Source organism: Sapajus apella, unplaced genomic scaffold (assembly GCF_009761245.1).
Source record: "Sapajus apella isolate SASKATOON/1434 unplaced genomic scaffold, GSC_monkey_1.0 scaffold18, whole genome shotgun sequence".
Taxonomy (NCBI): Eukaryota; Metazoa; Chordata; class Mammalia; order Primates; family Cebidae; genus Sapajus; species Sapajus apella.
Genome location: NW_022436958.1, coordinates 25,477,308 through 25,505,291, shown reverse-complemented (window position 1 = coordinate 25,505,291; position 27,984 = coordinate 25,477,308). Strand labels below are relative to the sequence as shown.

Below are 27,984 nucleotides of genomic sequence, written 5' to 3'. Positions count from 1 at the left end.
CAAGGGGAGTGACTACAATTAGCCTCTCAATGTAGACATTTAGAGAACCATCATATTATCCAAATGACTCTCGTAAAACTTTCAAATGGCCGTAATCTCATTTCATTTCATTTTATTGTGTGAATAGATGAGATAAATATTAACATACTGGAAAAATTAGAGAGCAATCTTGCAATAATACTAAAATAGACAAGTGCCCAGGTGCAAATAGGCCAAAGTTAAATCAAAACAGAGGTAGGTCAATGCCACAGAAAACAGAGTAAGTCACACTTTTAAGAGGCAAGAAAAATCCTAAAAGATCTAGGAATCATGTTGAAATACAAGTTGCTTATAGACCATCAGTGAAGAGTTTCTATCAAACCATGGGTTTAAACTGTACCAAGGAGACATTCAGATTATATATTTCTATATTATACAGAAAAATTTTCCAGTATTGTAGCCTGTGACATAGTAGCAATTACAAAGTAAATTCACTAGTCAAGAGAAAAATACCAAGCAGTAGGTTAGATAGAATTCTGAATGCAATTATCTCCACAACACACTGCCAGATGGCTACAAAAGAATAATGGTCCCATCTGACTTTTGTAACAAACAGAGAGAAGACAAATTTTAGGAAATGCTTTCCCCACGGAAGTTAAAAACGAAAGTCTAAATAGAGTTCTAATAATAAGGAATATTACTAATGACCTTGGAGGTTTTTACTAGCATGAGAAACAATGTCATCTGCACCCAATTCTGGAAAAATGAGTAAATATATCCCTACACAGTTCTCATAATCTTCTGTTCATAAAGTTCAAATTGTTTATTCTTAAAACATACTCCTAAATTGTTTATATCACCAAGAGTTCTTAACTTTGGGGGTGTCTAAATTTGTGTTTTACACTGATTTACTAATTAAAGAAAAAAGACAAGACACTTTGTATTACAATTTAAAATGTGCAAGGAAATTAGTTAGGATAAATATTTATTTCCACATAACATTTCTTAATTGTGAAAAACACAATGTCCTAGTCACATTTACATGTTACTTAAACTTTGCACTAAATTACATTCAAGATATTCAGTAATTTTGACCAGGAATCTGAAATTAGAAGTAAATATATAATACTACATTTCTCTTATATTTTATAAGATTTCAAAATAGTAGGATGAACATAGGGATAACATTAAAATTCACACAAGAACAAATGACTATAAAAATACTCAGAAATACAGAATTTCATTGGATATGATTGCTTATTCAAATAAGTGATCATGTGAAGATTTAATTTCACTATGATCATTTTTAACGGAACAGTTGTTAATATATTAAAACACTAAGAGTCTGCTTTGGGGAATGACTGGCTAAATCATAAAATAGTGGAAATGTTTACAATGTAGTATCTGTATTATAAAATACACAAAGGTAACATATTTGGAACAGAAAGTTTCTGTATTTTTCAGCAGTTATAAATACAAACTTTATTAACTTAAAATTCTTTCTATAATTTTTAGGCTCATGTTCCATAAAAAGGGGAGCTCCTTAAAGAATTGTAAGGGTAATTTTTAAAAGGTATCAAAATGTAGAACTTAATGGAAGCTTTGTTGATTTTATTTCCCCTCATTAGATTAATCACAAGAGGAACTTTTCTTCACTTTTCACTTGTACTTCTACGCAGAGTACAGAATTAACAGTCTGTAAAAGCCACAGGGCTCTGAATTACTGTAAAATTGAATATTTAAGTATTACAAAGTTGATGATTGCCACTCATACTTAGGAACCAAGAGCATTATGAGATTTAGGTTTATTAACTTCACATTCATCGAAAGTAAAATGAAATACTGTATTTTTAGTAATGGCCAAAGCTTCTTAACTTGCTCTCTCCTTACATAAGTTTAGTAAAGATGTATTATTTTATACAGACTGAAATATCTACAGAACCTTCTCAAATGGAATCTGCAATTTTCTTTTAAAAGATTGTTTTTCCACAACATGCATTTAATTTAAAAGTGGAAAAAAGAATTCTGCAGAAAAAAATGACAATTGGAGAGCTGTTGGTCTAACATGAGAACATAATTCAGGACCAGCATTAAGCAGTGCATGACCATTAGCCACAGAGTAACTGTACAGGAGTGGAATTTCACATACAATGATTCACCATGTGGCATTCCACAAGTATGTATAGAATATGTTTATTTGGAAAACATCTGTTGTCAGTGGGAGAGAAACAGCGAATTTCTGATAAAGGTTTATATTGAAAAATCCCACAAAACCGTAACAAAGTTTTCCTAAAGCATTTCATATAAGCCTAATATTTGATCATGTAGTCACAACTTGAATTTTAAGCAAATACTTCTTAACTCTGCATTATGTCTGATTATTTTTAAGAAGTTGTAAATAGATTTCTATATATTTTTTCAAATGACTTTAAGTTTTAGTTACATAGAAATTGTTAAGTATTAAATGTATCATATTAAATCAAGGAAATGCATAAATACAATTATTAAAAAATGCTTTCAAACTAATTTTTGATTTGGGTCTTTTGAAATAAGTCACTAACGCTAAGCTATAAAAACTAAATAGAAGTAAGACTACCTTTCAAAAATTCTTTTGAATGAAATTATCAGGCATCTTCAGGTCACTAAAGTAGGAAAATACTAAGTAGGTAAATATGACTTGTCTCTTTAAGGAAGCTATTGCTCTCAAAAACTGACAATCAGAATCCAGTTTGCAAATGTCTAACATACACCAAGGAACACGTATATTCTTGCATTGGCTATTGTATCTGCTCACAATGGTGTCTCACTGCTCAGAAGTTTAAACACAGAAATGGAACAAGTATTGCACTACTTACAGTATGAAGGTGGATTTGGGTTGAGAGACAGAATTTACAATACATGATCAAAGCAGTTTTATTAATAATTGTGACACTCTTCTCATATATATGTAAAAAATAAATTGAAGATCAAATCATAGACAAGTCTCCCTGTCAACACCTTTCCCTGAGTCAGCTTTCTTCTCTTTTCGGCTTTCAATGCTACAGGAGGGAAAAAAAAGCAGACATTTGTTACTGCAATCCAGCATGGCTACTACGAGATCTGCTTGCTCAGACATAAAACCGGTCAACCCCAAAGCACCACAAGAGCCCTTAGGCATTGCTCTCTCATGCTGCAAAGCACAGGTAGACAGCAACAATTCAAATCCTCTGCACTCAGTGAGACAGAAACCAAAAACTGCAGAGAGGGGAAAATTCAAAAACAGACACTACACAGCAAAAATCAGCCATTTTTTTAAACAGTTCCAAAAACATGCAAGATTAATATCATGGTCCTCATTTGGGCAAGTGACTCACTGATCATTGTTGAAAATGTCAGCCATGCCCCCATCTTAAGACAATGCCAACTCCAGTAAATGACACAAACAAGATGTCACAGGAGGCATTTCTGAACTCTGCTGCAAATGGCTCCTCCCTTGTGCATGGACTGGATCTTGGCCTTTGATGAAGACTACACTTTGGCCAGGTCAGACAGACACCTCCACTGGTCTGGTGGACAGGCTGCCATGCATGCTGCTCTCCAGACACCTGTGCTGTCTCTTTACAGACAGAACCTTACCCTGTACATCAGAGGAATGATGCTTCACCTCATTCCTTCTCAGATAAACTCATTCCCAAGTGGCTTCTGTTTAAACTCACCCTATCATTAACTTTACCAAGGAGCAAATTGGTCATGTGACTCTACCATTTTTGTCTATTTGTTTCAATATTTTTCCATTGTACACTTTTCTTACTCTCATGCTGACAGTTTTCATGGAAAATTCAAATAATGTCATTAGAGGGATGAAGCTCACACCAGGTTCCTGAGGGGCCAGAAATGCTTTCTCCCTGATACTTGCAGCACATGGAAAAACCCTCTTTAACTAAGGCTTCTATGTGACTCTCCACACTGCTGACACTCAGGGCAGCCCACAGCCAGCTACAGAGGCCCTAAGCTGGAAGAATCCACACATTTTTACTGTTAACTTCAGCCCTTAATATAAATTTATGAAACACTTAATGATGGAGACACCCTTGGTTTTATAACTCTTCTCCAAGTAATAAAGTAATAAAACTCCATTTTTCTATGGGGCCTCCTGTACAGCTTTCTAAATGGTCAATAACTTAGACACATTCTAAGAGTGTGTTTTTTAAATTGTTTTTCCTCCAATTCAAGCTAGAAACAGCCCTTCTCAGTTGTCACCACCACCCGGCACCATCAGGTAAGAAGTGCCGGAGCTTCTGCCATCTGTGGCACGCTGCCAGCTCTGAGAGCTGGTGTGAGCGCGTGTCTATGGCGCCCGGGTTTGTGCCTGCCACACTTCTCAGCACATACTACTTACAGGTCAGAGCAAAGCAACTTTTCTCCCTTTTCTTTTCTCCTTCCATGAGAAAAGATGACAGTGTGCACATGATGTGTTGAGAGCCTTAACTCGTATTTTTAACTCCTCTATCTGTATGACTCACTTTCTTCTACTTTAAGTTCCTTTTATATGACAAGTGTCTGCTCTCCTGCTTTCCAAATTAACTTTTCCTTAAGCTCTACCTGCCTCGCAGTCTCTTTTGCCAAACAAAGTCAATGAAAAAGGGCAGCACTGGGCTTGGTGCTGGAAGATCTGGGTTCAGTCTTCAGAAGCTCAGAATGAGCTGCACTACCTTGGACTAGTTGTTTAATCTCTCTGAGACCTGGTTTCTTTATCTAGAAAATTGGTTTTAGACTAGATGGCCTCTAGGTTCTCTGATAGCTTGAATTCCAGAATTCAGAGGCTGGTATTTCCAATTCCAGTGAACTCTTTTGAAAGATAGAATAACAGATCCTAACTGCAAAAGATTGTAAGACAGAGACATACTGGTCTCTACATATGCATAAATGCTGTGTGCACAATGCTTTGAAACATAGGAGGTGTTCCATAACCTGTGATAAATGAATGTGTTCCCAGTGCCACCAATAGTCACCAAGCCGTAAATAAAAACACTCATAATATCAACTTGATCCACAGATGTGCTTCCTCCTGATTCCCTGCTTTGGTTGTTTGGTTACAAAACAATAACCCATTAAACGACTAGGTTTTTTTCCCTTCTTCATCATAACCATAGTTTTGGTATCAGATTAGATTTCAGCAAACTATGAAGCAGAAATTTTATAACGAGCTCAAGACCTCTGGGAGCTATTGTTCTGAATTCCTTGTTGCTTTTGTGGAGGCCAATCAATTTTAAGCTTTCACTGTAACAAATATGTATTATGTATCTGTTATCTGTCATTGTAATAAACATATACTACATTATCTATTATGTGCCACGACTCCATAATGACCTGGAAATATAAGAAAAATAAGAGTGTCCCTGCCCTTGAAAAGTAAAAATTTAAAATATAAGGAAGCAATATTTCAAGAGAAGGCAAAAAGTGACCTGGTACTGTCATGCTGCTAAGCAAACTATGAAACTACTACTTCTTAATGGCACTAAAACAGTGGAGGGCTTCTTTTTTTTTTTTTTTTTTTTTTTTTTTTTTGAGATGTTGTCTTGCTCTGTCGCCTAGGCTGGAGTGCAGTGGCATCATCTTGACTCACTGCAACCTCTGCCTCCTGGGTTCAAGTGATTCTCCTGCCTCAGCCTCCTGAGTAGCTGGGATTACAGGTGTGTGCCACCACACCTGGCTAATTTTTGTATTTTTAGTAGAGATGGGGTTTCGCCATGTTGGCCAGGCTGGTCTTGAACTCCTGGCCACAAGTAGTCCACTTGCCTCAGACTCCCCAAGTGCTGAGATTACAGGTGTGAGCCACTGCACTCAGCCTAAAGTCGTTTTTATGAATAATATTTCCAAGAAGTTATGAGAGAGCCTAAGCTTAGGCAATCACAGCAAAGAAAGAGAATCCAGAACAGAAAAAGGTGGTGGAGAGTACAGGGGTGGGTGTTGGGGGATGGTGAGTAGTCCCAGAGCCTAGCCTCTGTGACCAAAGCAAAGCTAAGTGCCGCTTTTCCTAACATTGCCAGGGACCTTCTCCAGACACACTGATCTTGGGTATCAATTTTATAAAACATAGCAGTGCTAACCTATTCTGATAGGATATGGTTGTTAATGAGCCCTGTTTTCACCAGCCCATGTAATAAGCTGCAGAGGCTCTTGTCGCATGTATGTATGACATCAAGATCAAAATTAGACATCCTCCAGATAAGATAGAATCTGCAGTTAGTTCTTAGATTCTACTGTCAGTTAAACTGATAAAATATTTTTGACAACAAAAAGTGAACGATATAATTGAGAAAATATAACTTCTATTCCAAATTCCATGGAAGAAAAAAGGGTTTCTAGGCGTCTCTGACACATATTATAGCACAGGATGGGATGGAAAGTAACTCAGGATGGGTGGTGTCAAAGGCAGCATGGAAGCCAGCTCAGGACTCAAGAGATATAGATCCTTACTAGGGTCTATATCTGGTCTTTAGGCCTCTTTTGCCAATGGATACTCTACCAGGTACTAAATTTTCACAGTTTCTGGTCATCATGCTTTAAAATCTTCAACAGATACCATGAAAAAGCAGTGGCTTTGGGAACTTTCTTGGTATCAGTAGTTTTAGAATTCTGTAAACCCTACCCTTTCTACCAACCAAGAGATGGTTCCCACATGGAAAACCACAGATGTTATCACATCAAAAGGTAAGGAAAGCTGAAACCTGGATAAACTTTCATTCCACAATTGTTTGAACCTCATGTCAGTGAAAATACATTTAAAGAATAAGAAACACGTGGTTATATCTAGATATAAAGGATAATCTACTGAAAATTGGACCTGCTTTAAAACACCTTATGTTATTCACTAGATTCAACTACTGTCTGAAGTCATCTAGATACATATTTTTAAAACAAAAAGATTTTTCTGGTGAAATGTATCACTTGACTTTAAGGAATAGTTAAAATATCATGTCACAAGACTTGCTTGAACCAAAGAAAAACAGAGGAAGAGTTTGGACTTTGAATCCATATCATACAGGAAGAAAAAATTTTACAGGTTTGATTGTTTCAAATTATCCACATACTGAGCAACAATTGCATGTAATTTTGAGCTCATAAAACTGGATATAACATTTTTAAAAAATCAGAGAAATGTCATGCTTTTATGTGAAAGGGTTCACAAGTACACATGTCAATGGGCTTGAGAAACTGCTCTTCTCATAATTCCCTATGAGAAGTATTCATCAGGCTGTAACAGGGATCTTTCAGAAAGAAAGTTAAAGCTTGCTTTAGAATAAAATGTTATTTTGTCCTGAGCCAAGCAAGGAAATACATGAAAGTTTTAAAGTACTATTAAAAGACAGAAAACATCAACCCAAAGTCTTTGAAAGGGAGCCCATTGAGTAATGTATTAATATATTATCTTCATTTGTAGTAAATATTGAAGGTGGTTGAGAGAGAGAGAGAACTAATTCCCAGCTTCTGGGATGAAGATTCTGTGCACCTGTTTTTTTGTCTTGTCTTGTTTATGCTGTTTGGTATAGAGATGACACTGAAGCAGCATGCGATTTTGGGGTGACAAAAACCAGCAACAAGAGATATATTCTCCAAGTCTAATGTAGCTTCTTTCTCTAGTCCATGTTTCCATTGATGTCTCATGAAGTGAGATACAGCTTGCCGGTTTGGATGCATGGTGGTACATAATGAGAGCTGAGGCTCTCAGCTTTGCGATTTCTTTCTTTTCTTTCTTTCATTTTTTTTAAGACAGAGTCCCAGGCTGGAGTGCAGTGGCACAATCTCAGCTCACTGTAACCTCTGCCTTCTAGGCTCAAGAGATCCTTCTGCCTCAGCCTCCCAAGTAACTGGGATTACAGGCATCCCCCACCATGGCTGGCTAATTTTTTTGTATTTTTAGTAGAGACAGGGTTTCACCATGTTGGCCAAACATGTCTTGAACTCCTGACCTCAAGAGATCTGCCCACCTTGGCATCCCAAAATGCTGGGATTACAGGCATGAGCCACTGCACCCAGCCAGCTTTTCAATTTCTTAAAGGGACAAATTTAATTTTCCCTATTCAGAAATTTGATGCCATTGCTAATTACAGTTCTGTGAAACTTGTTGATTTATACATGATGCATTTGTATAAATCAAGAAAGGAATAAAGTTTACTCAAGTTTCAGACTCACTTAAAGAGCTGAGTTGTTACAGAAATGCCATGAAACTCAGTATGTTACTGGATCTGAGCCAAACACTCTCCATGCCTTTTGCCTCCCCAAAACTCACACAGAGGACATAGACTAACCAGGTTTCTAGAAGACACCATTTAACATAAGGAAATGCAACCAAGGAACAGGTTTGAGGGAGAGGGTCTTACCTTTGGGGAATCAGCTTCTAGAGTGATTAGGAAGGGGAGCTTATGACAAAAATGTAATATAAAAATTAAGTAGAAAAAGTTAATTTAAGGTTATGAAAATAAAGGAACTTAATAATTATAGTAAATACTGTCCCAAATCCCTCAATCACTCTCTAACAAAAAGATATATTAGCATAACATAGGAATTCCTTTTCCTTCAGATCAGCATCTAAGAAGACTGGGTGATTTGAACTCTTATTTATAAATTCTGAAAAATTCTATTGGAAATCCCATGATGACTGTTGATTTAGGGACACACTCTTCCCCCAGCATGCACTTAAAACTACCATCCACAATACTGGAGATGTTACATACAGAGAAGAAAGAATGGATAGTACTTTCAGGAGCTGAATGTTTTGAGATAAGAAGTTTAGGGAAGACTTTCAAGGGGTTGGAATCAGGGACTAGAGCTATACTAAATATAAATACTTATGCATATTTATAAAATATAAATATAAAATATACACAATGCATATCAATCTAAAAAAGGGAAAATAAGGGAGTGTAAAATGTGGTTAGACATCTAAAGGGGTTCTGGGGGAAGTGGGTGATGAGGGAGTAAAATAAAATCACGCTGAAAAATAGTAGGCCAAGATGAATGTCCAAAAATGTTATGCTTTGTGACTCATTTCTAACATACTTCCCCCAACACTTTAATAGCTTTGGAGTAAGCTTTTAATTTGAAAGGAGGATGTTGAAAAATATGTCAATATTTGAAATAATTTCTATCCACTTTCAGAAAGAATTTTCTGGAATATTTAGATCTAAATTTGATGGAAACCAGTATTATTCTTTTGCTTATGGTTTATGTCAACAAACAACTGGAATTAGTATAAATTCTTATTATTTTAAAATCCAAACCTTTTAGAAGGAAAGCTTGACTCCTTATCTTTTGAGTTATCGGCAGTAATCAGAAGGTTCCTCCACAAGGCAGCCTTTGACATTTCATCAGAAATATTGATCACAGATGGATCATCTCTAGACAGGAGTGTCCCCACATGAAATAATAAACATTAAATGAGTACTGCAGTTTTTCAATGACAGAAACTACATATAGGACAATCATATATTTATGGAGAGTATTTTTCCCAATTTTTAAATTGTGGTAAAATACACATAGCATAAAATGTACTACCTTAACTATTTTTAAGTGTACAGTTCAGGGTTATTAAATACATTCATAATGTTGTGCAACCATCACCACTATCCATTTCCAGGACACTTTTTAAACTATAAAACTGGAACTCCATACCCGCTAAACCATAACTCTCCATTTTCTCTTCCTCCCAGTCCCTGGCAACCACCATTCCACTTTCTGTCTCTAGGATTCCGACCACCCTAAGTATCTCATATAAGTAGAATCATACACTATTTGTCTTTGTGTGACTGGCTTATTTCATTTAGTATAATATCCTCAAAGTTCATCCATGTCATATGTCAGAATTTCCTCCCTTTTAAACCTGAATAATGTTCCATTGTATGTATACCCCATTTTGTCTGTTGTATACTATTTTTGATAATTAAGAATGAAGAAGTATTAAATATTTCTCTCAATTATTGAAAACAATCTTTGAAAAGTAAAAAGATCTAAAGAAAAGATCCTAGTTATATAGATACTGATTTGACCTGTGGTATTTTTGGTTCATTTCAAATTACAGAGATTGGGTTCTGCAAGTCCATTGCTTAAACTCTTGCCCGGTACCTCATAACATCCAGATCACTTACCTCCTTTGTTCATGCCTTGCAGTGGCTCCCACTCACTCAGAGTCCATGCCAAGTTCTTATAATGGCCTAAAGGCTCTGTCCCCACCTCACTCTGATTTCACCTCCTGTCACTGCATCCCTGCTCACTCCTTCCCAGCCCCAATGCAGCAGCCTCCTGACTGTTCTGGACCACAACGTGCATGGTGCTGTGTGGGGGCCTTGTCCTTGCTCTTCCCTCTGCTCATCATGTCCCTTCACATGGAGCTACCCTTCTCCTTCTTTGTTCACTTTTTCATATAACCCCGATTGGTGATAGGTCACAAGAGAGAAACAAATGTAACTCTTAAAAGGAACAAATCCTTGGGTCTCCCTCTCTTGCCCAATCTGGAAATGTGTTCTTCATTTCCTCTTAACCCTCCAGCTATTTTGGTCTTCCTAGAAAGATAGTTTCCTGGTAACTCAAAGCAACAGATTGACTACTTTCTTAAAGAAAGCATCATGTGGAATAGACATTTTTCATGATATTATGTGAGGAAAAGTCTTGTGAGCAAAATATTTTTTAAAATACTTGATTAAACAAAGCTATATTTTTAATGCAGTACTATTTAGATTGTTTAATATGCTAATAAGCATTGTGAATCTCCAAACTGGAATGCAGTATGAAACATTTTTTAAAACTTATTTAACCACACAGCCCTTTTGAGAGTGGTACCACGTGAGACTAGGTTTCTACCAAATATACTTCGGAATATGCTGGTTCAACTAAACAATCAACAAGATTTTAAAATTTAAATGTTGTATAAAAGAAAAAAAGATAAAACATCTTATACTTGTGCTCCCTCTTAAGTGGGATATAATTATATATTTTTTAAATTCTAGAGAATATGATTTTAAAGTCAGACCCTGAAGACCCAGAAAATTCTCTCCTATTTTGGTTTCAAACACTATGACAAATTCCCTTCTCAGAAAAAACATCTTTTCTGCTTTTTTATTGGCATAACCTTAAATTATTCATAAAGAATCTGAGACTATGAAATTGGGTACTAATTGATACATACAATTGTACAAGAAAACTATTTAAACTAAACTATATTGAAAGGAAGACAGAGAAGAGATTGAGAAGGGAGAATTTTGGGCCAAATTCTTGCAAATGTTTTCATTCTAACTTCAGTAGTTTGCTTTCTTTTGCTATGTCTTTGTATATAAAGAAGATTAAAAAATTTTGGAGAATTGCATAAATATTTCATAAAATGGCTGATATGACTGAATCCTTTAACTTAAGAAATAGGCTATCTCTTAGGAAATTCCTTTTCTTAGGGGAAAATTCCCAGTTAAAACATTTATCTGTGATCAACTTGGTGAATACCTAGCTCATTTATACCAAAAATAAACCTTGATCTGTCTTCTGGTGCTACTTTCTGAGAATATGAAAGGGATCTTTCATAAACATTATAAAATAGGAAAAAGAAAGACTTCCAACAACAGCTTCCTGCTTCACTTCATTTAATGCTATCTAATTATAGTCACACAGCTATTACTGGCAAAACTTAGTAGTAGGACCCAGGTTATCTAACTCAGTTCTTTCTACTCTAATACAACTTCAAGAAACCTCTCTGGGATCTACACAGTATGAAATTCTTAAATAGAGTATAGAGAATGCATGTAATTACTTAAATTGATGTGTTTTTAAATTTATGCCTTACCGATAGTGCCCTTCCAATGGGAGTTGTACTGTGCCCTCATCTTCCATAGCTAGCATACTTTGTTCTTCCTGAAAAGACAAATGTAAAGTATATAAAATGAACCTGATGAGTCTCCATTTTACATTAAAGAAGAAACACAGATTAATGTTTCATTATCTCATTAACCTCAAGACCTTCCACTCTGTTTGCATTTATTAATGTTAGCACAGGTCCTTTCAATAAAGTATCAGCTACCAAGAACATAAGTAATTAATGAGAGTCTCATAACACAAAGTAATTTAAATGCTAACAATAATCTCCTTCATGTCACTCAATAAAAATATGTTAATTTCCAAGCACATTTAAAAAATTAATTTAAATTTTATAAGAAAGAAAAGTATGGGTGATATCATCAGTTTTATTGTTATAAAGGTGAAATTATAATTCCAGAATGCTCTATGAGGAGGGGATGAGGGGTGTACTCAGAACAGTGGTTCTCAAACTTCAGTTTACATTGGAATCCCCTGGTGGGCTTGTTAGCAATATCACCCAGAAGTTCCATACGTCTGGAATAGAGAGGGCATAAGAAATTCTAGCTCTAACAAGTTTTCAGGTGATGTTGATTATGCTGGTCTGTTGACCATATTTAAAGAACTACTACTCTAGAGAGTTGAAAGGAGACAGTAGAAGACATTACCTTCCTATATGGATCAATACACAGATGTGCCTTGATAGAGGAGGAAATGGAAGGCTTGACTCTATTTGGATGTGTTTTAGGCTTTTGTTTTATGCCTCAAATGTCTTCTCATAATGACAATATACCACATTTCCTCAAAGGGTGAAAATGATTTATATATTCATATATGCATTTCTTCATATATGGCATTTTAAAACTAAACCTTTGGGATGAAGATGGTCTTATGGCTACCATACTGAAAAAACTCTGGTTTAGTTTTCAAATGTTATCATCAAACTTTTTCCATGAACCATAAAAAGTTATCCATAGATTATAGCTCTTATTTAATGCATTTATTTAAAAAATGAGCCAGTTCAAAGAATCATTTCACGACATTTAAAAATGTTAGCATTATTGGTTCTAACTCCAGAAATTGAATTTTAAGATGTGTAAACATAAAAACTAGTTGACCCCCTTCCCAAATGGAAACTGATGAAAAAAATAAGGATGACCCTGAAGGTTTATTTCTTCTTTCAGTAGCTTAGCAGAGTTAAGCTGGCCTGAACCAGCTTCCAGGGACACTTTGACCTTTCACTGATTTTATTATTCCTGGCACACAAGACTGTTCTGAGTGTCCTTGGCAATCAGATCTTGGCCTGCCCCTTGGATATCCCATAGTCTGAATATACCATGCCATATTTCTTGTTACCTGAAGAAAAAAGTGTTTTCTAGTGCCTCTTAAGCTAACCTATGAATATACAATTAAATGTGTGAGCAGGTCTTATTTCTTTCTTGGAGTACTCTCCCAACATGCTAGCCATGGAAAGCCCCTCTCTGGTAGGGCACAGAATCTCTATGCCCATCCTATGCTGTGTGGGATAATGGAGAGGCCAGAGACTGCATGAGCTCTGCTACTTCCCTGCTTAGAAGCTTTCCCCAGAAACCTATGTTGTATTTGTACTCTGTGAAGCTAATGGCATGTGTGTTACCCTTTTGCATCCCAGCAACTAATTTTATTCTCTCTCTTTGCTGTTCTTCAAGGAAAAAGTTTTCTTGAAGAATATTTCAAGAAAATGAAAGCACGACAGCCACATTATTAGAACTACGTCAAGGTGAATGGAGATTACCATTGGTTTAAAATTATCCATTCAAGCATTTCAGCAGAGCTGATGTGCAGCCTAGATTGAGGCTTCCCTTACAACTAAGTTAGCCATAATATATGGAATATATTACATACATAATATATATTGTAGGCACATTCTGGTGGGCATGGGCAGAGCATATATATCATTTCAGGTAGAAAAGGTTCCTTTGTCTATAAGGTTACCTTAAGGTACATGGAGGGACATAAAAAGTAGACACTCAGTGATACCAAAGGCTACATAAGTAAAGACAAGATAGGAGAAAGATGCAGTTCTTTCCTCGGTTGCCCACTGAAAGGTTAAGCCTGGTATATGGTATCATTTCTGGTTAATCAAGAGTAAAATGTCAGGAAGCAAGGTAGAATGGCTTAAGAAAGAGTAAAATGCAAAAAAGATGAAGAGAAGAACAGTGCCGTCAGTGCTTAGGTTACCTGGCAGCAGAAAATGAATGCTCAAGATTCAATCTAACAGCAAAAAATTGGACCAAAGCTCTGGGAACAATTTTGTTTTTTCTTCAGATGATTTTCCACTTTTCTCTCAAATTGCTTTCAATAATTATTTTGCACTCTGTGGCTTGTTAGCATGTGTGGGCTTTATACTAGTCATAATTCTATCCAAACAAAAACTCATCACCTCTAAAGATAGCTTTTCCAAGCCATGCTTATCTGAAGAGAAGGGTGGCAGAGCAGCCGCTGCCTTCAGTGCCAGAAGGAAGCTGGGTGGGCCCCGGAGCGCGGGGATGGAGGGCCGGCTGCATCCCGGCAGCACTGCGAGAAAGCCAAAAATTGAGGCTTTCTGAGGAGGAGCAGTCAAATCAGGCAGTAGCTGTCACGACAGCCACAACCTAGGTTATCTGAATCAGATCAGAAAAGAAAGAGGCAGTGAGAGCATAAAGCTAAATGAGTAGTCGCCAGCTTAGACGTCAGAAAAGTACCTTAAAATGAGTCCCATTCAGCTCTTAATTTACACAGGATCCATTAAAAGCATGCTGGGTTCTACAACATGAGGAAGATGTTAAAGGGGTGATGATGAAAGTTTACCCAAGAACCTTTGAGAGAATTCACCAATTTAACTAGAGGGATGTTTATGCTATGATTTTAATGCCACCTTTTAATTAAGATAGCCAAAGCACTTTTCAGATATAAAACAAGTGAAGGATAATTAATGCTATGTCCAGCACAGGGCAAGATAACTGAGGCTTAGAAAAACAAATCTACTCCAGAACACTCAATATTTATTGAGCATGTATTATGTGCTATGAACATAGTAAAAAGAAGGATAATCCAGGGGCTATTAATTAATCCATTAAATGAGAGGTAGTCTGCTAGATACTGGGTATACAACAATGAAAAGAAAGCTATAAACTTGACTCTCAAAAGATGTAAGGGATAGTCATGAAAAGTACCAAAGTCGAGGTTGTAGCAAGAAAGAAACTCTAGGTAGGAAGAAACAATGTAGGCCAACCATAAAAATGAGGAATAAATAAGATGTGTTTGCAAGTCAGTGAACAACTAGTTTGGCTGGAGCTAAAAGTCTGTGCTGAGTAGAGGTTAAAGAGATAAATCAAAGTCAAATCCAGGTGTATTTTGATAATAGGATGTTACATATTAAACTACATCATGAATTTGAATTGTATTTCATGATAGCATAAAATTTATGATTCATCTATCATGAAACCTAACAAATAACAAAGGTGGTTTTCCTTTAATTACTTTTAGTGAAACAGATTACATTTATAATTACATCCATTTTCAGGCAAAGTGTGCATCTAAGTAGGAGCCCTCAAATATCTTCAAGTAAAAACAATCAGCAGAGATCAATATTCACAAATATACTTAGAGTATTACAGAGGGAAAATATTCAGCATTTTAGAATTCACATCTCAAGAAACGGAAGATTCTTTAGAAGTGTAGCTCAAACCTTTTATTTTTCCAAAGAGGAAAACAAAGTCTACAAAACGTAGAAGTGTCAAACCATTTTCTTCCTCAACTGCTAATACAATAGATAATGCTGCAAACATTACATAAATACATAATCTTTGAAAACTGTAAATTTTACATTTATAATAGATATCACTTATGGTTTCCAATGGGCAGAAGAGCCAATACATAAAACTACTCAACAATGAAAGCGGAAAAGAAAAAAATGGAGGGTTCATACAGAGTTCCTATCAATAAATAAATGTAATATTTGTTCTCAACAGAATATTTGATTCTGTGTCTCTAAGTCATTATGTAAATTATTACAAGTAAAAAACTCCAATAGAGTACCTTTGTATTTAGAAGATTATATTTGATTCTGTGGTTTTAGGAAAGGACTTATCTCAAACTTTAGCATCAGAATCACCCAGAGGTCTTGTTAACAGAGATGGTTGGCCCCATTCCCTGAGTTTTGATTCAATAGGTCTGAAGCAGGGTCCAATAATTTGCATTCTAGGTTGCCAGGTGTTGGTTAATGCGGTAGTGATTCTGGAAACATACTTTGGGCAACAATGGCTTAAGGAAGAAGAATATGCTTTCCCCACCCTAAGATTTAACTAGAAATGACATATGTCTGAGTAATAATTTGGCCATGCTTCCCAAATCCATAACCAAATCTGACCTATCTTAGCAGTAAGACATCTCTGTAATTTGTTTAGTTGCACGGGTTTTTAGATTGCTTTTATGTTTTCTTGGCCTTTTTCATGATCCTGCTTTGGAATCACAGTGTCCCATTTGCCCTCTTTTTGCTTTCTTCTATAGTGTATATGTTAGAGTGAACCCACAGTAAATCAAGAAGTATCACTATCATGATCACTTCCACAGAGTAGAATTTCTAGGATTTATCCAACACTAACCCCCTTTCCCCTTGCTCAGGAGCAAACATTCTGCTGGGATTTTCTGCATTTAACAGTAAGTAGCCTTTTGTCAAATGTGTACAATGGCCTAGAGAATATTTAAGTAGGAAGGAAGGCATGTTGGTACTCTGAGCACATTTGGACATCCAGAATTTGATTCTGCAGTCTTCCCTTTACACAGAGCAATGTGCAAAATGTCAGGGTTCCAATATTCATTTCTACCCTGATTATAATCCTTTCTTTCTAAAAACTGAAGCATATGCATATGCATATGCATGAAGTACATGAAAATTTGGAACAGAAGCTCTGCGACCTTGGACTGGCCTGTGTAGCTATTTATTCTGCTTAACTCATTATTGAATTTTAAGGTCAAATGAATGTTTTCTCAGTGCTATAAGACCAGAAATGGGCTACTGATAGGAAAACCCTGGAGGCTACAGGTACAAGCTTCTATCTATCATCAAAAGGACAAGAGGTGAATCTACTTTAAATTCAAGTCTCAGGGAGCTGAGACATTTCTGCTATTTACCATCTTGCCAGATCATGATCAAAATTACTCAATTAATTTGAGCAATTGCAGAAATGCAACATTTCTGGAGAACTTGTCCGTTCAGCACCTTAACACACAATCTCTTATAAGACTGGGCCTTAGTAAGACGCCACTGTAAGATCACATCCTTCCACTGAGTCTATAAGCCTCAAGAAAATAGAATACCAAGATCTGGGCAAACAAGCAGAAAATCAACCAGGAATTTAACTATTAGTGTAACTATTCCAAAATCTTCCTACTGTCTTTACTGACCATACTCTTTTAATACTAATTCTAAGCTAGAAAGTGAACCTTTTAAACTTCCTTTTCTCTCTCCTGTTCGATGCAGAATTAAGCTGTGTTTGTATTAGTCAGAGCTATATTTTATTGTTCAATTATAGATTATTTCTTGACTGTATTATTGGTTTTCTTGTTTATTTCCCTGTATTGAGGATCACATTAAAGTAATCATCATACTAATCCATTTGAGATGTTAAGGATCTACACACCTGCCTAGTTAAATGTACTGCGAGGCTTTTCCCTCTAACTTGGATATGAAGGATTTAGCAGGAAAATTGCCCCAGTAAATCTTTAATCTATTTTTGTATCTTTTCAGAAAGCATGATTTCTAGGAAATTTAGTAATATTTAGTTACTTCCAAAATCTTTATCTTCATAACCAGAGAATAGTAAACACTCGTTAAAGTACAGTGGGTACATAATATAAAAAGATTAGAAACTCATTACATATGGTCTCTACCCTATGAGATTCATAAATTCTAAAATGGGCATATGGTACAAACACATATAAGTACCATACATGCATAGCTATGTGAGTGGTTCTGGGCAGTGGGAATGGCAAATTCTAATAAATTCATAATTATCAAACTTGTTCTCTTCTATTTCACAGAAAACTAAAAGGAGAATCTGAAATTTTCTTTGAATCACAGTCAGAAATATATTAAACATTACATAATAGATTACATATTATTTTTCATTTTGTGAACTTCTAAAGGGCAAGAACATTTCATGGTATGAGTATGATCTAAGGAGAATACTGTGAAAGAGATGATTATATGTCTGGGGCTACGTTCATTTTTTTTTTTTTTTTCCAGAAGCAGTAAAGACAGTTAGCAAAAAAAGCAGAAAAATAAAGCAAAATTACATATGTAAGTTACTGCTTGAGTATAATTAATAGTACAGTAGGTGCTCACATAAAGTTGTTATAGGTTCTTGGAAACTGTGACATTAAGTAAAGAAGAAATAAAACCAATTTTACCATAGGCTAATTGATATAAACAAGAGTTGAATTCTTATGGCATATTTCTGGTCACAAAAACATCACCAAATTTTTAACTAAAGACTCAAAGTATGTTTAATATTAAACATTGAAATAAATGTGAGCTATACAAACATGTAAGAAAAATTAATAAAGCAAGTAAGATAATGAATTACCAAATTTCTGGTGAGTCAGTGAGTGACTGAGGTCAGTGAGGGTGAGTCAAATCAAGGAATAAATGTTTGCAAAGTGAAAATTGTAAGGAGCACAACCCACCACAAAGCAGTTCAAAAACAATAGCAAATATGGCTGGATTCACGGAACATTTTCATAACAAATTGTTGTTGTACATTTGTGTGATTATTATATACTTGATGAATTTTTATTTTACAGTGATTTGTATTCATTTATTCATTCCTTTTCCAACCCACTTATTCCAGTTCAAGGTCGAGGGTGGCTGGAGCCTATCTTGGCAGCTCAGGGTACAAGATGAGAACTAAGACTGGCCAAGACACTATACCTTCACAGCACACACTCACACACACACCCACATTCACTCACATTGAGCCAATATAGACATGCCAATGAACCTAATGGGCACATTTTTGGGATGTGGGAGGAAACTAAAGTGTCCAGAGAAAACCCACACAGATATGAGGAGAATGTTCAAACTCCATACAGACAGTGGCCCTGGCCAGGCATTTTTTTTTCTTACCAACATTTTAACAATACTGTATTATTGGAGGGTCTGCTGTACTGAAATTATCAAAAAGACTGGGAGCAAAGCTCATAACCAGGCGCTTTGTAATCAAAATTAAATCAATTTAAACCTTCTTGGATGTAGTGTTTGATCTCAATAATTTTATTTACATCAAATATGGATAACTTAGGGCTTTAGAATTTCTGTGTCCTAGTGTCTTATTTAAATTTAACTTGTGCCAAATTATACCATATTTTTCTTAAATCGTACCTGAGGATGAAAGCAAACTTTTACTAACTCTAAAAAGAAATAGAGACTATCAAAATAACCTAGTCAAAGTGTTATTATTATTATTAATTTTTGAGATGAAGTCTCACTCTGTCGCCAGGCTGGAGTACAGTGGCACCATCACAACTCACTGCAACCTCCGCCTACTGGGTTCAAGCGATTCACCTGCCTCAGCCTCCTGATTAGCTGGGACTACAGACATGCACCACCACACCCAGCTATTTTTGTATTTGTAGAAGAGACGTGGTTTCACCATTTTGGCCAGGATGGTCTTGATCTCCTGACCTTGTGATCCGCCCACCTCAGCCTCCTAAAGTGCTGGTATTACAGGCATGAGCCACCGTGTCCAGCCCAAATTATTATTTTTTTAAAAAGCTCTAATATTTCAATAAGAATATATGAAACAGAAAAATAAATAATGACACTTTTATAAAATGATTTTTAGTGTTAATATTAATATTACTCAAAATATGATTCTAAGTATTGCCTTCTATATTTGGGAAAATTAAAATATTCAGACAGAATTAAGACATATCATCATGATGAATCTCTATCTGTTGGAATCCATTTTCAGTGATAGAACATCATGGAGAGTAAGGGAATTACCAATCACACATGTAGCCATATTGGTAGAAATTTCTGAGAAAAAAAACCTCATTAGATTTGTGGGCTGATCTGACCTCATTAAATGACTAAGACCTCCAAAACATTTCCAAATGAATTCCCCAAAGGAAATAGGAACTGTATCTACAGTTTGAGAAAATAGGAAGTTGAATAATACATTTACTGACTACTTATAGAAGCAAGAAAAATAGCACAATTCTCATCAAATACTTTATTTCAATTTCATTTCTATTTACTTGGAAATTTTGTTTTTGTGTTTTACGTTATAAGGCTCAATCATTCTGCTAAATGTAACACTAGTCATTTCTCCCTCGTTTATACTCTAGAATAGGATAAATAAGTAGCCCATAAAAATAATTAAATTCCAGAAGTTTCTCAAACAACTACTCAATCTTAAATCACTTTGAAAGCAAATCAGATCAACATTTTTTCTAGTAAACATTTCATCTATTTTAGGAATAATTATTCATTAGAATATTTTAATAAGACTCTGTGCCCTAGGAAAATACCAACAGTAATAATGTTTCTTCTTTTGGTTTTCATATATATAACAAAAAAAAAAATCACTGCATGATGATAATTTGGAAATAAGTAACAGCAAGTTTATGCCATTCATGGGGGAGGAATCAGAAAAATGAGCCTTACAATTTGGAAGATATTTAAGTATAAAGTATTTCTATATTTCATTAGGGTTTGTTTTCCTCCTGTAAGATCTTCATTCTCTCTTTGTTCAAATCTTCATTATTTTAATCATTAAATTTCCAAACTAGTCTACCTGTGGTTGTTAGTGATCACTATCTGAAGACAACTGTCTAAAGATAAAAATAATAATTTAGTTTTGCAAAGAAATATGACTATGTTCCTTTTTTCATTCGTTATAAAACACTGATTTTGCTCTTACTTCTTTTTCAGCATCTTCCAGTTTCTTTTTCTTACTCTCCGGCATTAAATCATCCAACCAGCTGAGTTCCCGCTTCGTGAACAACAAGTCCATCAACTTTCTTACAAATACCAGGGCCAACACCTGAAGTAAATAATAAACTAGTTTAAAATTGAAAAAAATTAAAACAAGAGGTATAGATTTGCCTGTATGGCTTTGGGTAGAAACAATTTCTATTAGACCTGAGATTAAAGTAAAAATTAAATCCATATATGTATAAAACATTGTCTAGTCTTCTGCTTCCTTCATTTTCTTTGCTGACTACATTCCCACAATAATGACTATGATTTTACCCAATATAAAAGTCAATTAAATAAGCTATTTTTTAAAAAGTTATAAAATGTAATTGACTATGTCTCCTTAAATACATGTAGTTAATAGTTTATACTTTATTAAATGAACACTAGAACATTCTTATCTATACTAATAATTAAAAATTATTTAGTCATTAAAATTTACTATAGTTTTTGAATATTTGAGACTTGCCTGAAACATTTAATACAATGTTATTTTTTAAATCCTCCTAATTTTTCATATTTGTCAGTATCTTTAATGTTAAATTTTAGAAGTCTGCATTTTTCCATTGAGCTTCAATTAATTCAGACTACCACAAACATTCAGAGTGATAGAGACAAAACTAATAGGAATCAGTGAAATTCATAGGCATTCTTACTACTTTTGGTGCCAAAACTTATATTTTTCAATAATTGTTTAAAATAACTCTGTTGTTCCAATTTCAGTTCATGTATTTATGTTTCCTAAGAGACTAACAAATCAGAGAAAGAGAAAAAGAGTTGACAGAAGTTTCATACCATCATGGGAAAGACAATAGCAGCTCTGGAAACTTTTATTATCCACAAAAGGCCAAGGCAACTCATCTGAATAATTGTGAAGAGATGCACTTTTCGAAGCGGTACGTGCCTTAGGTATATGAAATCTGGTTGATGTTTTGCAGGCATCCAGAAGAGCTTTATCCTATCAAAGAACTAAAAGATTAAACAGACTAAATTGTTTTTAGGTGTAAGACAACAATAGAAGTAGGAGAAGTTAATATTTAATATGGTCCAAAATTTTAGGTTAAATGACATACCTGGATCACACTAAGCTGATATCTGGGCATCAAGACAATGGGATTTTTATGCTTACCCTCAGAGACACTACAATTTCAGTTTAATAATAGACCACATTTTCTTGAATATGGAGACATTTACCATTTAGAAGAATTTAAAAACAGAAAGCCAGTGTTAAATATTGCTACCTTGAAGAGTGAGCCCTGTGAAGCAAAACATAATCACCATCTTCTTTTTCATCGTCATATCACAATCTCTTCCTTTATTAGTCCCTCAATATTGGGCTTCCTGGACCCTCATTCTCTGTCTTCTTTTCTCCTGGAATAGTTCATCCATACCTGTGGCTTTGACTTTCACGTACTTGCTAATAATTCCCAGACCTACAACTTTGCCTTAGCTCTCTCCTGAGTTCTAGACCCTTAACCAGTTGCTAAGTACAGTATTTTAACCTCCTTATTTTGACTTTGCTCTTTGGACTTTGCCTCTTTAAACCCCAACAAAAGTTTAGATACTGTCTTTATGAACACAAACATCTTAACCATAAAAATTTAACCTAGATAAATTTTTGTTAAAGTATGTTCCAGAGCAAATTTTGTTTAATTTCTTGATTAACTTTATATACAGCACTGTCAAGTCATTTATATATTATCAACTGTATTTTATTAAAATTATTTTCATCTCAATCCATGTTATTTGTTTCAATCTTGCCAAAAAAAGTACATAATATTACATAAAACTATTGTTATAGTGCTGTATACTATTATGTTACAGCTTTGACTTTGAGGACTTTTTTTAATCAAGCAAACCAATTTTTCTCAATTTGAATTTTATAAATTAAATGTTCACAGGAAGCTTAAAACTTTAATGACATTTTATTTACTAATTATACTGCATGATAGTTTTATTTTATGTAGATTGTTTGGCTTATTGTTCTTAGGCCAATTTCTGCAGTTTTCAGTGTTTCCAACTAGAGGCGATTATTTAGAAAATAATGGTTTCAATCACTGTCAGTCACTGTTTTATTTCATGCCATCTCTACAGTAACATCCATTATGCATTTTCAAAGAGTAATATTAGATTTTTTTCTTAACTAATTTATTTTTAAACCTGTAGGCAAGCTCATCAAATATGTCAAATTAATATGCAAAGGAACAGTTGTCCATTAAGTCAAAATGTTAAGAGTCAAAACACCCTGTTTTACCAAGACCTGCTTGTATATATAATAGGAATCTCAAACTTAAAATAAACCTATCTACCCTTCTGTGTTCTGTGTCTTATGGCATGACATGGTCTTCCTTTCCTCAGTTATCTAAGAATCATACATACATTAATTTTCCAACCATTCATTTATTCATATTCATCTATATATTTCAAAAACATTATTGAAATATTCTATGCAGACTACTAAGTGCTGAACTCATTCCTGACTAACCTCTCTCCATTCTGTCCATGTACATGTCACTAGGTTTTAAAATTTCTATTTCCTAAATATTATTTAAACTTAAAAGTCATGAAGTAAACAAAAACTTGGTGCATGGTGGAGGTGGGAATAGGAAAGAAATAAAATCCTCTGGCTTACAATGGAATATTTCCTTTTCTGTAGAACTAGTTTTTCCCAGCCACCATTTCTCATTTGTGAGGCTGTTTTATTGCTTAAGTGTACTTCAGTGTGTGGGTGCTTCAATTGTTATTGTTTAAATGGCACATTTGCTTTACTTTGGATTCCTGAAGTGTTGGAATGAATATAGATGTGGGTATATATCTGAATACAGAAACAGCATTCATGAGAACACTGTGATCTCTTTTTTTCTGCCATGTTTCACAGTGAGAAGCCCAGATAATAAGTTTCTTAATATTGCCAAACAAGCAGGTAACACAGATTCCTTCAATAGGGTAAGAAAGTAATATGCTCCTGGAACTGTTGATACCCAGCATATGCTTAAATAATCATCATCATCATCATAGTAAATGTATTCTGAGTTTTACATTTGGTTTTTATCATCTCCTAGTATCAATATCACATTTCCCCACCCAGTTAGCTACAATTCCAAATGAGAATTTCAACTGCCTGAGCTTGGGGCTCACTTAAATTTTCACAAACCCTGTTTCTCAGTGTGAGACCCTGTTCATCAACATGTGCCCCAACTTGCTGTTTCATTTGTGTTCTTTAAAACTCATTAATTTAACTCATGAGCCTTTGATAATGTTTTTTTCAATTTTCATTTAAACGATTCACACCCCAAATAATTCCAAAACTTGACATCCTTGTTTAATTCTAAACCTCATGGGTATAAAGTCACATGGAATTAGAGGGGAAAATCTGTTGAAACCTATCAACGAAATGATTTTACTTTGTTTCTTAAACTTCTGCTGCTGTATTTATGTGAGCCTGGGGCCTAAAAATAAATACTTTTCACTTACACATGAAATTAGTACTCATAGAACTTTTGCCAAAGGCAAAAAAAAAAGGAAAAAAAAAGAAAAATAGAAAAAACAAACAAACAAAACCTCTTCAGTACTCTTCCCTATCTGCCTTATTAAACCAATTCTATCAAACTACACTTTTCATACATGACATTTTAAATGAGCAAATTAAATCTAATTTGAGTAAAATTAAAACATATAACATGGCTCAATCACCTCCCTCTCCCAGTTAATTTTTCCCAGAGTCAAGATGAAGAGCCAGTTATACTATCAACTTCAGGTGTTCTGTGACCTTGCAATGACTCCATACTTAAGTTTTGCCTCAGCCTGGCATGCAGTACTGTCTTAAGGCCTAGGTGCTGCTGGTTAGTCATTTGCTCAGGAACAGAGATCCTGTGCTGCCTGTCCTTCAGGTTAACTATCCTCTTATATGCCACAAAAAACAGTGAGTCTAGCTGTGTTATAGAAAAAGCTGCAATTTATTTTGCTTTTCAGTGGACAAAATACTATATGATAAATAAGCTCCTAATCTCTTTTTCAAGAACTTTGGAGTGCTGGGATAAATACTGTTAAATTATAAAACAAGATTATTCAAGGGACAATTTAAGTAGAAATCTATTCGTTTGCTAGGACTTTCCTAACAAATTATGACATTTTTGGTGGTTTAAATCAAGAGAAATACATTCTTTCACACTTGTGGGGGCCAGAGGTCTATAGCAAGATATTGGCAGGACCACACTCCCTCTGAAGGTCTTAGGGTAGAAAACTTCCTCTCCCCTTCCAGCTCAGGGTGCCTCCTGGCATCCTTAGTTTATGGCAGCAAAACTCTTATCTCTCCCTATTTTTTATTTTTTATTTTTGGAGATGGAGTCTTACTCCGTTGCCCAGGCTGGAGTCCAGTGGCATGATCTTGGCTCAATGCAATCACCACTTCCTGAGTTCAAGTGATTCTATCTCAACCTCCCAAGTAGCTGGAATTACAGGCATGCGCCACCACACCTAGCTAATTTTTGTATTTTTAGTAGAGACAAGGTTTCGCCATGTTGGTCAGACTGGTCTCGAACTCCTGACCTCAGGTTATCCACCCGCTTTGGCCTCCCAAAGTGCTGGGATTAAAACGTGAGCCACCACGCCCAGTCTTCCTCCATCTTCATATGGCCTTCTTCCCTGTGTCTCTCTGTGTCCTCTCCTCTTCTTATAAGGACCACAGTCATCAGATTTAGGGCCCACCCTACATCCATAATGATCTTGTCTTGAAATCCATATCTAATTACATAGGCAAAGAGTCTATTTCCAAACAATGTCACATTCTGAGATTCCAGGTGGACATAAATTTTCAGGAAACACTCATTATTCAACCCATAGCAGTATCATAAAAGAAATATGTGGGAAGAATTTGCTAACAGCCTCTGTAAAAATTTAGAATACACTTGCAGAGGTTTTAAAATGTGTCCACAAATTCTTTAATACTCTTCTCTTCAAGAGACATAGTCTCCCTTTTCCCTTCACTTGGACGCAAGTGGACCTAGTGGACAGCCTCTAACAAATAGAAAACGCAGAAATGACCATGCGTGACTTTGAAGACCAAGCCATAAAGCACTGTTCATCCTCTTTCTCTCTCATTCTCTTCCTCTCTTCTCTCTCTGTCTTTCTCTCATTCTCTCTCTCTCTCTCTCTCTCTCTCTCATATTGCTCACTCAGAAGGAGTTACGTTCCGTGTTCCCAGGACATACTAAGTATTCCACAGAGAGGCCACTGTGGTGAAAGACTGAGTCATCCTACCAACAGGTAGAAAGGAACTGATGCCCCATGCACACCGTTGTGTAATAGCCATTTTGGAAGCAGATCCTCCAGCACTATCAAACCTTCAGATGCTGTAGACCTTGTCCATACCCTGACAGTGACCACATGGGACATCTTGAACCAGAACCATCTGGCTGATCTGTTGCCAGATTCATGCCGAAAATATTTATTTAACCAATACTTATTTGAAAAATGCATAAAGTTCCCCTTATACTTGAAACTGCCTTACCCTGTATCTTTATTTTGTTGAATATAAAAAAATAACCCTATAAATATAAATATAACAGTAAAATAAACAAAACAAGGGGGAAAAAACCAGGATATCACTATCTCAATAAATTGTTTTTATTTCTACACCTTCCTTTACAGCCCAGCTCAAACACATAGCTTTATAAACCGATGGTCAGAAGTTTCTTACTTTGTATTATGTCATAAGCATTTTGCCATGTTACTTTTGTAGTCCCATAATTATAATTTTTCAGGAATATACCACAAATATTTTACTGCTGTTAGAGAGCTCGGTTGTTTCCAATATTTTAATAGTATATGTTATAATTAACATATTTGTACATAAAGATTTTTCCTATTCTTACCAATAGATGTCCATAAACATGATTAAAGTGTCAAATATTATAAATATTTTATAATATAAATATTATAAAAATTATTGTAAAATATTATATTTATTATTATAAATATTTAGTAGTATATTGAAATATACTACTATAATTTTTCTTAAAATGCTGTAACATCTAAGCCTCTTACAGTTTTAATATACTATGATAAATAAAAGTGCCACAAGATTATGAACCTTAGATGCTGGAGAGAATCTTCTTTAACTTTTGTAACTCTGAAAATTTGAAGAAATTTAATTGTAGTCTAAAAGCTGTTCCTCAGGTGGTGTATTTTCTTAGCTGTCACATGACTTATCAGTAGACCTTAAGATAAGTCATCACAGATGTGCCTGTAGTATTGTAATTTACCTGAATTCCCTTTAGAGATGAAGCACCCATATAAAGAAACACTCCATATAGCACTGGCATGGGAATAAACTGTAAAAGAACAATTGGAGAAAAGGCACAAATCATTTTTAAATATAATGTGGTTTTTCACTTATCAAAGAAAAAAACAGAGGAAAAAGGGGCATTTTTGAATAGAAACAGTATAGTACAGATCCAGAAGACATGGATTCAAGATCCAGCTCTAGCACTCTTTAGCTGTGTAATCTTAGGTAAGTTATCTAAGCTCTCTGTGCCTTAGTTTCCCAATATCTAAAAGGAGATAATAACAATAGGGTTGTTATAAGTATTTAATAGGTCAAAATCTATTTTTAAAAACCATGTAGTATATAATGAACAATAATACTATTACTATGCCACTTTAAAGACAATTTGAATTTTGGTTTACAAGGATAAGATATTTGGATTAAAGGTAAAGAATGAAGCTAACATTTAGATGTGTTTCCTTCATTATGTCAGGTATTTGTACATATATGGATTATTCAGATTTTCTCTTTATTGGAATAGTTCACTATCATCTTATGTCTATATTACTTATATAACAAGGATTAATTCTTGAGAAGGTACTTGTGTTAATGATCAAATACAAGTAAACTAGCGTGAATGATTAAATAATTAAAAACATCAAATTGTAGGCAAGTAAAACTAGTTGTAATTTATAATGCAATTAACACACCTTGGTAATATCTGACAAAATTACATGACAAAAAATTACTAGTTAATTCTCTTTAAAACAGATTTCAAGTTTTGTGTGAAAAAAATCATTACATGCAATGATGACATCCAGACAGTGGTTTTATAGAGCACTTAAAATGGAAAACTGCATATGCGACTGTAACCAGGGCTGTGCTGTTCCCTTCACCTCTATCTTTCATTAATAACAAGTAA

At 35.0% G+C, this 27,984-nt stretch overlaps 1 protein-coding gene across 20 annotated transcripts in view; it reads right to left on the bottom strand.

The window, feature by feature from the left end:
* Positions 1-924: 924 nt before the first annotated feature.
* SLC4A10 (solute carrier family 4 member 10) overlaps positions 925-27,984 on the bottom strand; it is a 350,715-nt gene continuing 323,655 nt past the window's right edge. For 9 of the 20 annotated variants that reach the window (XM_032286535.1, XM_032286537.1, XM_032286544.1 and 6 more), the window contains 6 exons: positions 27,061-27,129; positions 21,593-21,766; positions 20,742-20,864; positions 11,789-11,856; positions 9,243-9,359; positions 925-3,017 (listed from right to left, as the gene is read on the bottom strand). In XM_032286535.1, the coding sequence (XP_032142426.1) occupies positions 2,951-3,017; positions 9,243-9,359; positions 11,789-11,856; positions 20,742-20,864; positions 21,593-21,766; positions 27,061-27,129 (618 nt within the window). In that variant the 3' untranslated portion in view covers positions 925-2,950. Of the gene's footprint in view, positions 3,018-8,342; positions 8,382-9,242; positions 9,360-11,788; positions 11,857-20,741; positions 20,865-21,592; positions 21,767-27,060; positions 27,130-27,984 lie in introns of all 20 variants that reach the window. The other 11 variants (XM_032286538.1, XM_032286548.1, XM_032286541.1 and 8 more) reach the window with 4 other exon arrangements.